The sequence below is a fragment of the Pyxicephalus adspersus genome, chromosome 10 (assembly GCF_032062135.1).
Source record: "Pyxicephalus adspersus chromosome 10, UCB_Pads_2.0, whole genome shotgun sequence".
NCBI classification, from domain to species: Eukaryota; Metazoa; Chordata; class Amphibia; order Anura; family Pyxicephalidae; genus Pyxicephalus; species Pyxicephalus adspersus.
This window is the reverse complement of record NC_092867.1, coordinates 11,092,768-11,108,544: the sequence shown is the minus strand read 5'-3', so window position 1 is coordinate 11,108,544 and position 15,777 is coordinate 11,092,768. Positions and strand designations below refer to the sequence as shown.

Sequence of the window (15,777 nt, the reverse complement as noted above, 5' to 3'; positions counted from 1 at the left end):
TAAATGTTAATATTATTAATAATAATAAACAGTATTTAGGTAGCTCCATCATATTAAGCAGCGCTGTACATTAAATAGAGTTTGCAACTGCCAGATTTAAAGCATGTCACAGGAGGAGGAGAGGACCCTGCCCAGAAGGGCTTACAATCTGTGACCTTCTATTTTTATTTTTCCTAATGAATATTAATTATTAAATATGCTTTAGGGTGCAGTTTTTTTCACAACAGACCTGTAGGCTCTGGGTAAAGGTGTGTAACCCTGTTAAAGGGGGGTATGTAAATAACCCTCAAAAACCAGGCTATGTTGCTATTCTATAAATAACAGAGAGGATCCCAGCCTTTGCAATGTGGAAGAGTGAGGATACTAAAAAAAGTTGTCAGTGCCTCCACCCAGATCAGGGTCTCTGTTAGCAGAGGGGCTCCATTCCTGGGACATTAACCAGAATTATTAACAGTAATATAAATCAGAACCCGAGGAACCCCAACACCCAGCATACACCATAAACTATTGCAGCTAAATGAACACACAGTTTGGAGTATTTGTAAGCTTTATATCTCAAAACAGTAATAACAATATTTACAATCAATAAACATTAATGAATGCACATAGCAAGAGTCCTGGGGAGAATTGTGCACAGATATACCCGGGTATATATACAGTCTATAACCCCAAATACCTCCAATAATGATTAGTGTGCGGATGAGTTGCAGAGGCCCCTGGAGTTGACGGTAGCAAAGATGTCCTGATGAGATGATCCTGAAGATAGCGGCAAGGAGATCCTCTAACCGACAATTGGGCTATGTATGCTTTGATCCTGGATTGCAGGGATGGAGGCAAAGTCTCTGGAGTTCGGGAACAACGTATCTGCACTACCACTTAGACCCTAACAATCACACTAATCTGCCCATGCAACCGTACCCCTGCTACCTATGGGCCGTCGGCTGCCCTAAATGATGCTAGATGTAACTAGCCAAAGGGTGCAGATCAGTAAGGATAACCTGGCTGAGCACATGTTCTCGTCTGGGCCCCTTCACTTCCTGCAGTTACTTATATAACCTGCTGGGGTTTCCAAGGTCACTATCAGGGGCAGGAAGCACTTCACTGTTCCTAATGAAGAGATGTCTGTTTACTTTTAACAACTTTTTTTACATTTTTCAAAGTTACAACTCAGCTAGCGGATAGAAAAAGGCAGTCCCCCTACAGGTGAGATGTTGTTTTTTAGCATACCTCTTCTGCTGCCTGCCATAAAATGTTTAGCTGATCTGTAGGCAAAACACCACTTTTTGGTTGTTTTGAAACACTTCATATGTGAACTGTTCTACAGGCCAAAAGTATGTAATGTTGTTCAATAGATTTTATGATCCAAATACCTCTGTATGACAAAACAGCCTGGTTCATTGCTTTACCATTTGCAACTGTATTGAAACAATATGGCTTGGTCACCAACCTGCCCCCATTTTGCTGACAGTAATGGTCTACAATAACTTGTGAATTATGTGTGTTAATGTATGATATATCACTCTGCTTTTCATTGAAACAGCAAATTTATTTTGGATAGGCTTTCAAAGCACAAAAACAGACATAAAATATTCATTCAGCATTTTTATCTGACACTGTGCACCATATTGCAACACAGAGCATTGGCAAAAGTGTAATTTGCCCTAAAGGAACTTCACTGTGCTTATGATGTGATCCTGGTACTTTACCCTTCTGTTAGGGAGCTGTGTTTACAGCCTGATGTAGGGAGTTACTAGAACTGATAAACATAGATCCAAGCAACCATACATTGTGTGTGTAAAAATGCATATAAAACATTTCCAAATTTAAGTGTGAAGTTTTATATTTTGAATTGTAGCTTTAAAAAGTGGCAGGATGTAGTATGGCAATGGGATGGCTTATATTATAAACATGTATTGCTTTGTGCACTTTTCTTTTGCTTTTTGTAAACTTTATGACCAAAATAACAATTTGTCACTGATTATGCATAATTGTTAGTTTTTTTAAGGTATTCCTGGTCTCAGTGGTGGAGAGGAATTGTGAATGTATCCGTTCTATTTACATGTCTCTTTTTTTTTTATATATATTTTTAACAGCATACAAAAAAGATTGAGGAAGTTCGCATTAAACCCATTTCAGCCCGTGCTAAGGCCACACTCCCGGTTACGGAAGGCATAGTTGAGGTGAAGCATCATGGCCGGTGGAGACAGGTTTGTGACCAAGGCTGGACTCTAGAGAACAGCAGAGTCATCTGTGGAATGCTGGGTTTTCCTGGAGAGATTCAACCTAATGAAAAGTTTTACAGGTAATTTTCCATTCTCCAATATTGTTGCAACCTTTGCTATATAGTACTACAATGTCTAAACTTAAACTTTGTCTGTCCTATACATTTTTTAAATTTTAGCAAACTTTATTGTGGATCTTTCTCAGCTTTTGTCCTGCATGTATTAATTTGTGCACTGGCATTGTGCATTCTGAAGTCATTACTAGATGGAAGGTTCTGCCTCTTGCTATTAACCACATGGTCAGATTCCGTATCCTAGGTCATGTTCAGTGTTATAATAAAAGCTGCAGTCATAGCATCTGCTTTTAAGAACAGATTAAATGTTTTTTTCAGCTGTTGCCTGTAACGTGACTTTAATTTGCAAACTTTTGACAAGAGTGGCAAGCCACTCATATGAGCATCGCTATCCAAACTAACCTGGGACAATTGTTTAAAGAAAGACAATTATTTGTATAAAATGATATTTGATTGTAGATTGAAAAGGATACACAATGCTCACAACAGCTCCAAGCAACAAAGTTAATAAGTGAATTATAATATCTCATATCAGAAAGTCCACTCAACAAAAAGATGAAATGACATTCATTTGATACCCAATGCTTTATCAAACATTTTTTGATTTACTAGTTAGGGTTTATAGCTTCTTAAATAGAGATTTTATAAGTCTGAAGCTAAATAAACACATTTAGTTATTGTTGTCCTAAATGACTGCTGTATAGACCAAATTCTCTGCTCTCGGCCAAACTGTCTGTTATGTTTTTTAGAGAGGGTAGGGGTAAGTAGGAGCAGGAGGCATGTTTACACAAGATGTTTATGGTGGCATTGGCTTTTATTATCCCTTGGTGATGCAACATGGTGGATAACTAACGACCTGTTCTACAGCATCAGGAGACACCTCTACACACACTAGATTTTTTTCCATAGACGATCACAAACAGTAGTTTGGGGCAATAGTAGTTTTTGGGCAAAAAAGAGCTTCATAAAGCTTTTCGCCGGACATCTTGCAAGGACTAAAACCTTTTGACTCATGATTTCCTTTTCAAATACAACAGTGTGTTTTTGCGCAGGATCATGGCCAAGAAACTTAAGAAACTTTGGGTTAATGGGTAATAATGGGTGAAATCCAGAAACCAAATACAACCTTTTAGCATGTAGGTTGTGCCTCTGGAGTCTAAATACAATTTGTTTATGCTTGCCTAGTACTATTATGAAATGCACTTTTTTCAGTCTTCAAATTCATCTGTATGAATTAATGTTTATTTACTTCTCTATATCATCAGCCAGTCACCTAGACCTCCTGTTCTTGCTCATTACTCATAGAGACAGTTCAAGATGGTAATAAAGGATATTGGAACTTTAAACTTCCTCCCCAAGGTCCCCTGCAGAACCTATTAGGTCTTCTTACTTTGGAGTTTGACAGGATTAAATTTACAGTAGACGTGAAGCACCACTCTGTAGATTTTTTGTGTAGGTCAGATGCTTTATGACGACAGCTTATTACTACTTTAAGATTGCACAGCCATATTGAATGCCACGTTCATTGTCCACAGTTCTGAAAACCGCGATCAACAGCAAAGCCTAATTACACAGTTTACCTTACAGGAAAAGCCTGTGGTTGGGAAACTGGATGGGTGAAAAGAATATGTTTAATTCTCAGATGAGATAAATGTGCTATTCTTATGAGCACTCCTATGTAATTTACTCTTCTCCTGGTATTACTTAAACAACAAAACCTTTTGGAAAGCTACATGTTTGTTGAAATACCATTCTTGCGCTTATGTTACCATGTTCTTTTCACCTGCTAAACACTGGGAACCAAATGTACTGCAACAAATTTGTTGACCTTCCTGTTTTGAGAACCACTTATATCACAGATACCACAGATATCATTTGAAAATTTACAGACAGCTAAACAATCCTTTTTGTTCAGTTTAACAAAGCATGGTAGTGTATAAACCTAAAATAGGTACATTTTCAGCAGACCTGTGAAGCAGGTACTTTTAAAATGCCATTCCAAAACCAATAATTCATAGTTCTGCAAATTCGTTTACTATGGTAGGCATCCTTGCTGTCCAAAAGCTAGTGCAAGAGACAGAAGAGGGTGGGCCAGAGCTTGAAAACTACCTTAAAGCTTCTCTAGTCAGTGGCATGAAAGCCACGATATGCTGCCTGCTTGCTAGGTTAAATATGAAGACATGTTCTCTTTAATATTTCTGCTTTAGTAAATTAAATCTGGTTTCTATAGAAAATTGCATCATTAGTAAATATCATCACGTCTTTCTTGCCTCACTTGCTTCTGTGGGCACTGAAGTTCTTGCCTTATCTCTGTTAATATTGGCCTCTGTGTGGTCAATAGCAAGCAGTATGTGTGGTCTCTCAACTGTACTATCTCAGGTCTCCGACTGTCTGTCTGCTTTTTCCTCATCCATGTCCTCCCGCTTTCTCAAACTTAATAGGAGTAAAGCATAATTTCTGGTGCGTTCACCTCTTTCTGTTTCACTACCTGTAATTACTATATAAGTAGACAACACCCCAATAGTCTCAAATCATCATGCCTGGTTTTGCTATTTGACTCTTACCTCTATTTTGAGCTTCTCTTTAGTTCTAACCATCACCTGTCACCTCCACCTCAAAATTATAGCCCATAAAATAAAAATACTTGTGCACTCCTTGGTCATATACTGTCTTGACCACAGCACCTTCCTCTATGGCCTCCCAAATAACAGAATGGCACCGCTCCAATTCCTACTGTACTCTGCTGTATGCCTTATTCACCCCTCTGTTCCCCTTTCTGATCCTGTCCTATCTGCAGCCAAAAAAACAGATAATTCAGTTCAGTGTACTAACTCTCACTTTTAAAGCTCTCTATAGCCTGTGTTCACTATATATCCTCTCTAATTTCCAGATATAATCCTAACTGCAATCTTTACTCTGCACATGAAACTTCCATATCCTCAAACCTGATAAGCCATTCACATTCTTGTGTCCAAGACTTATCACAGGTTTTGCCCTCCCTTTCGAACTCTCTTCTACACCGCGTATGCAATACTCCATGCCTTGTAACTTTAAAGAGTATCCTTAAAATCTCTATTTTGATTTGTCAGTACATCCACCTTCTCCCCTACAACAGCTGTTGGTGCCATTTACAATGGGTATAGAAAAAAATGACTTTTTCAGACTTTTTCAAACTATTTACATTTTGTTGCTTTGAAGTCTGAAAACACAAGAAACATTTCAGCTGCATTTACTGTGTTTTTTTTTTTTCTCATAACCCTCACATACAAGTCACGTTTGGGGAGCACTTATATACCGATATTGTTGTCACATTTACTCAGTGACCACTTCTTGCCCTACATTCCTGTAACTGCTTTAAATTTAGGCTAATCTCACCAGTTTCCTCCCTACTCATCCATATAGTTTAAACAGATGGACTAATCATGAGAGTGTCCTAGTAGTACCAAATGTTTTCCACTTCTTAATTATTGACTTTACTTAGAGATTCATAAAGTCTTTGAAAAGTTTTGGTATCTGCCTTTTGATTTGTGACTGTCCACAACTTTATCCCTAGGATCTTTTGCTTTCAGGTTCTACTACTAAGCTTGGGTATGTTCCAGTATGTACCCTTTGTACAATCGATTTTATATTTACCAAAATGATGTAAAATGAGGACCTACCGTACATAACCATCCTATCTCACTGTGTTCATGTTTATTTGTTAATGTTCAAGATTTTCTGTCCTGTCCTGATGTGAAAACTTTTTCCCAGCCAGGGAGTTACTGGGATAGTAAAACCTAACATCTGTCCCCATTCTATCCACGAAAAAGTATAAATACAGTTCAAATGAACTTGTTTGCTGTCATAGTAACTGTAATTTATTAATGATGCTTTTTGTAAAAAATTACCATTTTCTTTAAAACAAACTAACATCACATTATATACAGTAAATAACTACACGCAATATATGACAACAACCGTACAAAGATAATCAAACTTATATATCGCAGAAATATGAGTACCTAGACATTTGTGAAACGTTTTGGTGTGTGTGTGTGTATAGTTAATCCTGTACCAATCAAAATTGCAAGTGCGGGCAGTGAGATTTATTCAACCTATTAAGGATTTAGCACAGCACACATTTTCATAAAATGTTTTTTTATAGCAGTTTAGAAAAATGCCATGTTTGTAGTGAAGGAGGTAAAGTCCTGAGCGAATTTAAGGTCACATCTGAGTAACTTTTTCTTCTCTTTTCATTTTCTTTTCACTCTTTAACCTTTGTACTAAACTGAATAACTAAAATTGATGATCCCTGTATTTGGGTTAGGTAATCTGGTGGGTAAAGTAAGGTTCCATATATCAAAGCATTATATGAGACCAAAATGGCCAATAATAATGATAAAATGATGTTTTATGATGAAGTAAAAAAAGTGTTCACTTGGCAAACATGTGAGTATGGGAATAGCAAATGAGTTATATGTAAGAAGTTTTTTTATCAACGTTTTTATTGAGAATAAATCAGTAAAAAAGTATCAATAGAAAAAAAAGGATTAATAGTCAAAAATATCCAAAATCCAGATATACCAGAATCAGATATACTTAGAAACAGAATAAAAAATAGAAGAAGAAAATCAACAAGAGAGGAAGAGGAGGGAAGTGAGAGATGTCCTCACTGTGGGCTTGATTTATTAAAGGTCTTCAAGGCGAGGAGATATTTTATTCAGTAAACCTGGGTAATCCAGCAAACCTGGATCTAAGTAGCATTGATCCTAGATCCATCCAATCTCATATGTAGCATGATTGATAATTTTACCATTTCTTAAAATAAATCCAAAGTGTCATAGCATTTTACTGAATATTCTGAAGATCAAGTAAGGCCCTTTGGTGTTGTCTGGGGCCCCAACAGGGGATGCATAGACCGGGTAAGTTGACAACTGCTGCTTTAATAAAAGAGATCAAAAGTGTTGAAGTATCACTCAAGTATTAGCTCACCAGGATACTAGTAAGTGCTGCAGAGGATGAGATCAAAGTAAAAATCTTTATATACACACAAAATTAGATCTTAAAAAAATAAGGGAAGAATTCACACTCTGCTGCTTCTTCCTATTAAATAAGGTTGTAATAATTCAACATACAGACACATATGTTTGCTTATCCACATATACCAAATAGGCCAATGGTGTGCTGTAGTTTATAGCAGACTTTACTTTGCTATAAACTTGCTTGTAGCCTGTATACAAAGGCATTTTTGCATCTAAACAGCTTTTCTTTTCCATGCAAGCCAATGTGCAGAAAAATGCATGCTATTGCAAACTGCTCACTGTTGAACATGCCCAATAATAATATAGACATTATTGCCTCTGTAGATTGCTACTGAAATCGTGTACATTTACTATTTGCTTTTTTCTTCTGGATACTGAATACTCCATATCACATATATTAGAGTACAGGATATATTGATACAGAGAAACCAGGAAAAAACTACTTGACTTGCATAAGTAGAAATGGGGTCACTACTTGCAGAACAAAAATTACTAAAAATGCAGCTCACAGCACAACTAATACCCTTTGGCTGCAGCAACATCACTCTATCCTGCCATTGCAAAACATATTAGGGAAGCAGCCCCTTCCCAAATTCTTTATACTATTTCTTACCTATTCTATCACTTGTGTGGTTGCAGACAGTGGGGCATTGTCCCTTATTCTTTATAGCTGCTGAAGCAGATGTGTAAAGCTCGATCCTTTTCTTCTGCACCACTCTTTATATGGGGGGCCAAGGCATAAGAGGACACACTTATGACTGTAGGGTACAAGAAAGACCAAAGTATACATTTAAATATATATTTTTTTATAGGGGCTTAAGCCTAAAGCTTAACGTATATGCAGTATATACATTTCAGTGATACACAGTGTTGGTAAGTATTTATTGTCCAACAAAAACTCATCCTGGGAGAAAAATACAATACGTTGCTACAGTCTACTTCCCTTGTCTTCCACATTAAAGAAGCACAAGGACTAAGATACATGATCCCTTTTAAGAAAGTAGCATGTGACTTGCTATTTGTAACTCATAATATAGGCTTCAAGCTACAGTCAAAATGATGCAATTCCTGTGTTGTTTGCACCACAGACTTTTACATTAGATGTGGTGGTTTCATTACCAAATGGGACACTCTCTCCATTGAATTAATGCATTCTCCATGTGTTTGCATATTTATCTTTATTCTCTGGCACATTTGGTTTCCCAAACCAGATAGGTTAACTAGCTTTTTACCAAACTGGTTGCAAAATGACTTTGACTTGTATACTTGTAGTAAATGCCTCTGTGCCCTTGAGTGATGCTAACATTACTACACAGTACAGGAAGGCTCCAGAATATATATTTTAGAAAAGAAAAATTGAAAATAAGTAAATTAATCATTAGCTACCTTGAAACAGGAAAAATAGGAAGCAACCATGTCTGAGTTTGGCTGAAAAAGAGCTGGAATTTGATTAAAAGGCTTTAATCTTGTGATGTTAATTAAACTTCCTTCAGCAGTTCGTACAGTATTGTGATATGATTACAACTAGACTGTGCTCACAGCAAGTCTTTTTCTCCAGCTTGTGGAAGAGGCACCTTGTGACAAAAACAAGCTAAAAAAAATTGTCTGACCTGACCTTACATTGCTACAAAAAGCAGGATTTTAGAAACCTTTTGGAGTCCTCCTAAGCAGTTTTCATATTTTCACCTTCATTTTAAACTCTTTGTTTTTTTCTGCTTCTTTGAGAATTATTCATATATAGATTTGAATGCATGCTTAAAAAAAGCTTTCCTAAATTTTTCTCCAAAACAAAATGTAGAACATAAAAAAGTAATATACAAGCCTCTTTGTAACATCCTGCTGTTACAATATTACCTTTGTCAATCTGCACACATTGTAATTTTATAAATTACAAGACAAATTCTGTATTGTTTCTTTGCAATACAACTTCCTAAAAGTGTTTTGCATACATTTAGTGCACAAAACACCTCCAAATGTATAATCATTTTTTCTATTTTTGTAATTGGCTTATTGCTTTACCCATTAGTCTGCATTAATAAGTCTTAGACATAAATAATGAATGCACAGGGTCACTAGAATCACATACCCAACATCTGAAGCTAAATATATATATTTGTACATCAAAGAGCAATCTTTTTCCCCCAAAGAAAACCTGCATGGCTGCTATCTCATCGCCCTATTGTGTAAGAAAACGCCCCCCCCCCCATTGGCCCTATGAGAATGGAGGAAATTAAAGGTTTTGTTAACGATTGGCTTCTTAACCTGATATCCAACCCCTAAGTCTCACAATGGGCTGCTGTTTCCTGGGCCCTTCCCATACAGTGTCCCCTATACTATTCCCCCCCCCCCCCCCACACCTGGTTTACCTACCTCTACCATATGAAATGTTTTCATTATGTGGTTTTGTATAGTTTTTTTGCTCGACAGATATATACCTGATGTCAATCTAACTCAAAAGTTTGTAATTTTGTCTTATTGTATACCATGTTTATAATACTTGTAATGTGAATCTTTATATATTTCTAATAGAAATATATTGAACCATCAAAAAAAAAAAAAAAAACAGAGCAATTTACCAAAATTGTCCCATGATATTATATAAAATGCTCTGCTACACGTTTGCCATACACAGCTTCCTGAGTAAGAGCATAAACCCATAATATGGTGTATAAATGCAGCAGATCGGTATAAATGTGATGGTGAGAGCCAGGTGCAGAAAGACCAACCAATGAACATCAAGTCAATGTACTGTCTGGCTAACATACCCCCAAGATATAAAGGGGTTATAGGAGGCAAAAACAAAGTTAATTTCATGCAGAATACTGCTTGTAGTATTCTGCATGCAGTAGCGGCACTATTTCAATGCAGTGGCGGGCCAGTTGCAGTTCATATTTAGGATTCCTTTGGGAGCCAAAGAAAAGGACGCTGTGGCCAGATTTTGACACCCCCTGATCTAAACGCTAAGGAAAAGCCTACATTTTTACCCTTTTTACCTTGGCAATTGCAGCTCCAGCTATTGATGAGACATATGCCTACCATGGTCATAAAAAATTTACATTCACTAGTGACCGAATACAATTTTACTTATATACCAAGTAATTAGGAAAAAAATACCATTCAGAAATTAGTTTAAAGAAAAACCTGGTAGTGCAAGCATAAGAGAAAGGTGTGCATCTACAAAACTTTTTCTAAAAGTTTGTGCAATGTATTTATTAACCTAGAGGGGACTGTTGTTTATCCTCAAGAAAAGTTTGGGTTTTACCCTAAGCTTTTAATACATTTTTCAGTGTTTCGTGCTAAATTGTATGTTGCTAGCATGTACAGTAAACTGTCATTGTGGGATTATAGAAGAGTGAAAATTCTTTTTCTGCAGTCAGAGTTGAAATGACTGCCAAAGACTGAGTAAGCAGAAAGAGGAGGATGTACATTTTCAATACTGTAGCAGGAGACAGGTCAATTTCTGTCTAGCAGGAGATAACTCTAAGCGAGACTGGAACATTAATTATCTGAGCAAACCTCAGAATTGTTCTCTCGACAAATAGATTTGGCTACATCATTGGTCTCTCATCTTCAATTCATTGTTATCTACATAGAGAATTTATAATGAAATGCTCAGCCAAACACTAAAAGCATGTAGTGTTGTGTAAATGGAACACCAATATTCTTCTTTACTATGGTCTCCTTTACATTTTATGTTTGTGTTTCTGCCTTTTATTTTCTTGATCAGAGAAAGGGTATGACACTGATCACATTTTCTGTAGTGGTAACTTCATTTGGTGCCTGCATGAGCAAGGTCCATTATTCATTTATTACAGGTTATGAAAATTATTTGTTGAAAATTATAGATACACTTAAAGGCTTCAAGAAAGAACAAGAAGGTCAAGGGTTCTGCGTTCACTGGCTACAAGTATGATTCTAGTCATTGACTTGTAGTTAGTGAAAATCACACAATTTGACTTGTATAAGAATTTCAATAATAAAGAATAAACCCAATAATACAAATGTAATACACTGGAGCATGATTCCTTCAATTTGTTGCCATGCATTATATATATATATTTCTTTAATTTATCTTTTTTTTTTGGAAGATATTAGCAAATTATAATCTAACCAGTTTTCTGTTTAGCCAGGATTTTTTACATTTATCAAACCAATGTAGCAAATCCTTATATATTTAGCAGACCAATAGAGGGAACAAATGGGAGGTTAACGGGGGAGCGCGTGTCATCAAGTGCTTGGATGTTATGCATTGATGTGACTTTGTAATCCTCATTATTGTCAGTTTCATCTGTTGCTGCAATGTTTGTGACTTTTAATGCAAGCTCGCCAGTGTAAAGCTGCCGGAGATGCGCGGCTCCGGCCGCAAGCTTTTTCAGTTGCTGAATAGCACGACGGCGTACGATTTTGGATCGCGAATACGAATGCGCGAGCGATCATCCGATTCTGGGGCAATGTCTGCTTACTGACAGGAACATGTCAGACTTTAAAAAGGCTCACATTTCCATTTGCTCCAATGCTGCTTCCAGCAGACCATGTGGTCTGCCAATGCCTGGTCTTTTTGCCAGCTCTGTGCAGGCAACCCTGCACTGCCTGCCAAAACATGCCAGGTGCATGCTGGGGCAAATAGAATCTACTTCCTCCAACCCCACCTCTTTACCCTGATTGACAGGGGAAACATTAGAGCTCATTATGCATATGACTACACTACACCACAGCTGGGTGTGTTCTGTTATCTGCTTTTAACTCCCTTCTCCTGACCTTTCAGGCCCACTGCCCACCCAGACCTTTGCAACTGAATCTCCTGACCCCTCTGTCACTTCTGATCCTTTTGTATACCTGGTTGTCGACCATCCCTGGAGTTTTACTAGTGGTTGACCTTTATCCTGCCTTATCCCCATTATTGATGGACTCCTTTTCCTGGTCCAGAACTGTGTTCACACTCTTGATACTCTGTAAGTCCTCCCTTCTCTGTAAGACACCATTCCCTGCAAACTCAGGTCCTGGGGCAACCAGATGCTGGGACAGTGATACTTGTTAACCAAGGCTGAGCGGAGTGCTGTGGAGATTAGGGGATTTGTGCCTTACCAACACAAGAACAGCGAGTTAGAGGGGCATTAAAATTTATGTCTTAATTGAAGAGTAATTTAATAAATAATGTGAGCATTAGAAGTGCCACTCTAAATGCATGGTTTTATTTAGGTTTGATACAAAAAGCCAACACATTTTGTGGGTAAGAAGGATCTCCCATCCCCAGGACTGTATGAAGGTAATAAACCAGATGAAAGCATTCTGAACCATGCTTAGTGCGGCTATTTGTAGACTATTTATATGTTAAGATGTTTTTAAACATTTGCATTTTTCTATATGCAGCTCTGAAAAATAGGAACTCTTCTGACACTTTCTATCCCAAATAAAGACTATAGAAGGAGTAACATTCTATAGTCCACCTCCTCTGTCTTAGAGGCCCTCATGATTGGCCCATGTAAAATACAGCTGCCTAGTTAACTCTGTGTTGTTGTGATAATAAATCTAGTCAGAACCTCACACATGCTACTTAAAACCTTGGGCCTGATTTATTACAGCTCTCGAAATCTGGAGAGGATACACTTTCCACTTTCATCAGTGAAGCTGGGTAACTCGGCAAACGTGAAATACATTTCTTAAGTCCTTTGCTAGCAAAAGTTTTGAATCCTAGACCACATACATTCCAGGTTATCTGGATCACCCAGCTTCACTGATTAAAGTGTATTCTCTCCAGCCTTGGAGAGCTTAAAAAAATTAGGCCCCTTGTCTCAAGAGTCATCTTTAATTATTACTAATCATCAGCTTTGACAGGGAAATGTTATTAATTTTTTCAAATAAATGTCAGCTATTAGGTTCAAATTGATGTTATGATTCTTTATGATGATTATGATGATTATTATGAATGCAAGAAAATAGGCATGGACACCAGTGTATCTGTGTTTCTGTTCTGATTTTTTTTTTACAGAAAATGGTGTTATTTACACATATAATGCAGAATGTGGTATAGAATATGGTTCAACTGATCATGCATACTTTTTCATTTTTTAGAAATTAAAGGGATTAGTCAAAAGTGAACATCCAGGAGTCTACATACATTGATGACATTGATATCCTGTGATCTCCTTTTACATCCAGGTCATAAAATAAACAGGTCTTTGTTCTTATAGACCCTTTGTTGAATTGAAACTAAAGTTGCTATGTATACACACAAAAAATCTCACCAGATGTTCACCCCACACAATGCAGTTGGATTCTTGTCAAATTTCTCACTGATGATTCTGTTACAAAATAGAGTCTGCAAACAAGATGAAGACTGACACCAAATATATTTTTCTTCCATCCAAAATTCCATCTAATTTAGAAAGAAGACTAACGTACAACATTACAAAGTTGTTAACTAACTGTTAATAATAATCTTTGTATGTATGGATGTTTAAGAAGGGTAAATATCTCTGCTCCAGGAATATTTTTTTATTATTATTGTTTAGGGTTTACTGATCATTTATTTGGAAACTAATGAATGAAATGTTTTGTTCCCTGTAAGTAGAGTTTTGGCATAATTAAAAAGGATGCTGGCGATGGCATATTTTCAAAAAATAGGTTAGGTTAGTGTTGGAAAAAATATCCAATAATTGCAACTGAACATCGTTCTTCTTTTGACTGTGAGCACAAACTTTTCTTTTGCAAAACTATAATATGCTGTGAAATGTTTTCCCTTTACATGCATATAGCTACTCTTGCTTATCAAATAGGCACATTACCAGCATTTGCAAAACTGAAATCATTTTAGCTTTGAGGCACATGGAAATTAAAACTGAGAAGGCAACATGATATTTGGTGCTACATTAATATATCAGTTACAAGGGGATATGTTTTGAAAGAAAATATATGCTAACATAGGCATATTTGCCCATGAAAAAATGGACTTATTTGATTATGTTGCTCTCTTCTAATATAATTTGGAGCTTGGCTGGATGAGTAGGGAGTTCAGAAGAGGGACATTGACAACACTAGCTTCTATAAAATTAAGTTTTTCCCCATAGAAATAGATCTTGTGCTCAAAGATTTTCAGCACCATCTGTTTTGTAGACAACAATAATTTAAAATGAACTTTAGCCATTGAATGGGTGACGTTTTGTGAGGTAGAGAGTCTGTGAGGGTTCTCAATCATCCAGGTCATCTTATATCTAGAAGTAGTTTGTTATATTTGGGATATACCTAGATTGTTTTTGTAATGCTGAGGACATTTTGTAGCTTTTCCACTTCTTCAGCTTAGGAGTGGCCAGTAAAACACATAAATATCTATATCCATATGGGTACATCTAACTACCATGGAATTACCAAGAACAGGATAGGAGGTGTGAATGTTTTAGTATCACCTTGTTCTAGTTCTATATTACCATCTTTAGTGCTGAAAAGCCCCCATAGGTATTAGTGCTTTTAATTTATAATGGCTCAAGATGTGAATTGCTGTTGACTTACTTGGGTAGAAATGTTAAAAAAAACAGCATTACATGTGGAAAACAGAAGGTGTTAAAGGGCCCTGTTTACTGATGGTTGTTTCAGCTTAACCTAAAAAGCATGATTTTATTTGTCCTATTATTCGGACTCAACCATGACCCATGGAATCTTTGCTGTAGATCCCTCCGAGAAGTAAAGCGCCAAACTTGTGCCTTTTTATTATCCTTCTCCTTAGTGATTTGGGATAGAATCAATGGCAGTTGATTGGCACTTGCCAATGTCACCACTATGTTATAATCCACAGTTCCCCCCGGGCTACTGTCTGATACTTTGCATGGTGGATGAACACAGGATTTTTTCAGGATTGGTGACATAGTAGGTCCTAGGGTTTACTTACCTTCTCAAATCTTTCCATTTGTCACTGTAGAAGGTACAAAGATAGAAGGTGTATATTGTGCAATGGAAGTTGATGCTAATAATAAAATCAATAGAAATATGAATACATTGTCATCAAATATATTTCCTATGGGAATAATTGGGAAATGTTTCCATGCAGCTGAGCTATGGTGGTAATAACTGGAAAGGATACAAAAAATCCACCCATCAGGGCCATTACTAGTAAAGCACAAGTTACCGTATTTTTTGCTGTATAAGACGCACTTTTTCTTCCCTAAAACTGGGGGGGAGTTGGTGCGTCTTATACGACAAACACCGTGTTAAAAAATAATTAAAATAACATACTCACCCGATACCCCGATCCTGCGTGCGTCTCCTCTCCTCGATGCTGGCTGCAGCGTGTGTCTCCTCCTTCCTGCAGAGCAGAGCGAGAAGAAGCCGGCACTTGCGCCCCTGCGATTCTGAACCCGGAAGCACGCTGGAAGCAAGCTGATCCCTGCCCTAACGGAGTTCCCCGGCGGCAAAAAAAGGTACCAGTAAGTGATCAGAAGGGGAATTTAAATTGGCACAGAGTGATCA

At 37.1% G+C, this 15,777-nt stretch overlaps 1 protein-coding gene across 3 annotated transcripts in view; it reads left to right on the top strand.

Annotated features, from left to right (window-relative positions):
• Positions 1-15,777, top strand: part of LOXL4 (lysyl oxidase like 4) — an 80,270-nt gene that overhangs the window by 23,488 nt on the left and 41,005 nt on the right. For all 3 annotated transcript variants that reach the window (XM_072423115.1, XM_072423116.1, XM_072423117.1), the window contains one exon: positions 2,094-2,302. In XM_072423115.1, coding sequence (XP_072279216.1) covers positions 2,094-2,302 — 209 coding nt within the window. The remainder of the gene's footprint in view (positions 1-2,093; positions 2,303-15,777) is intronic.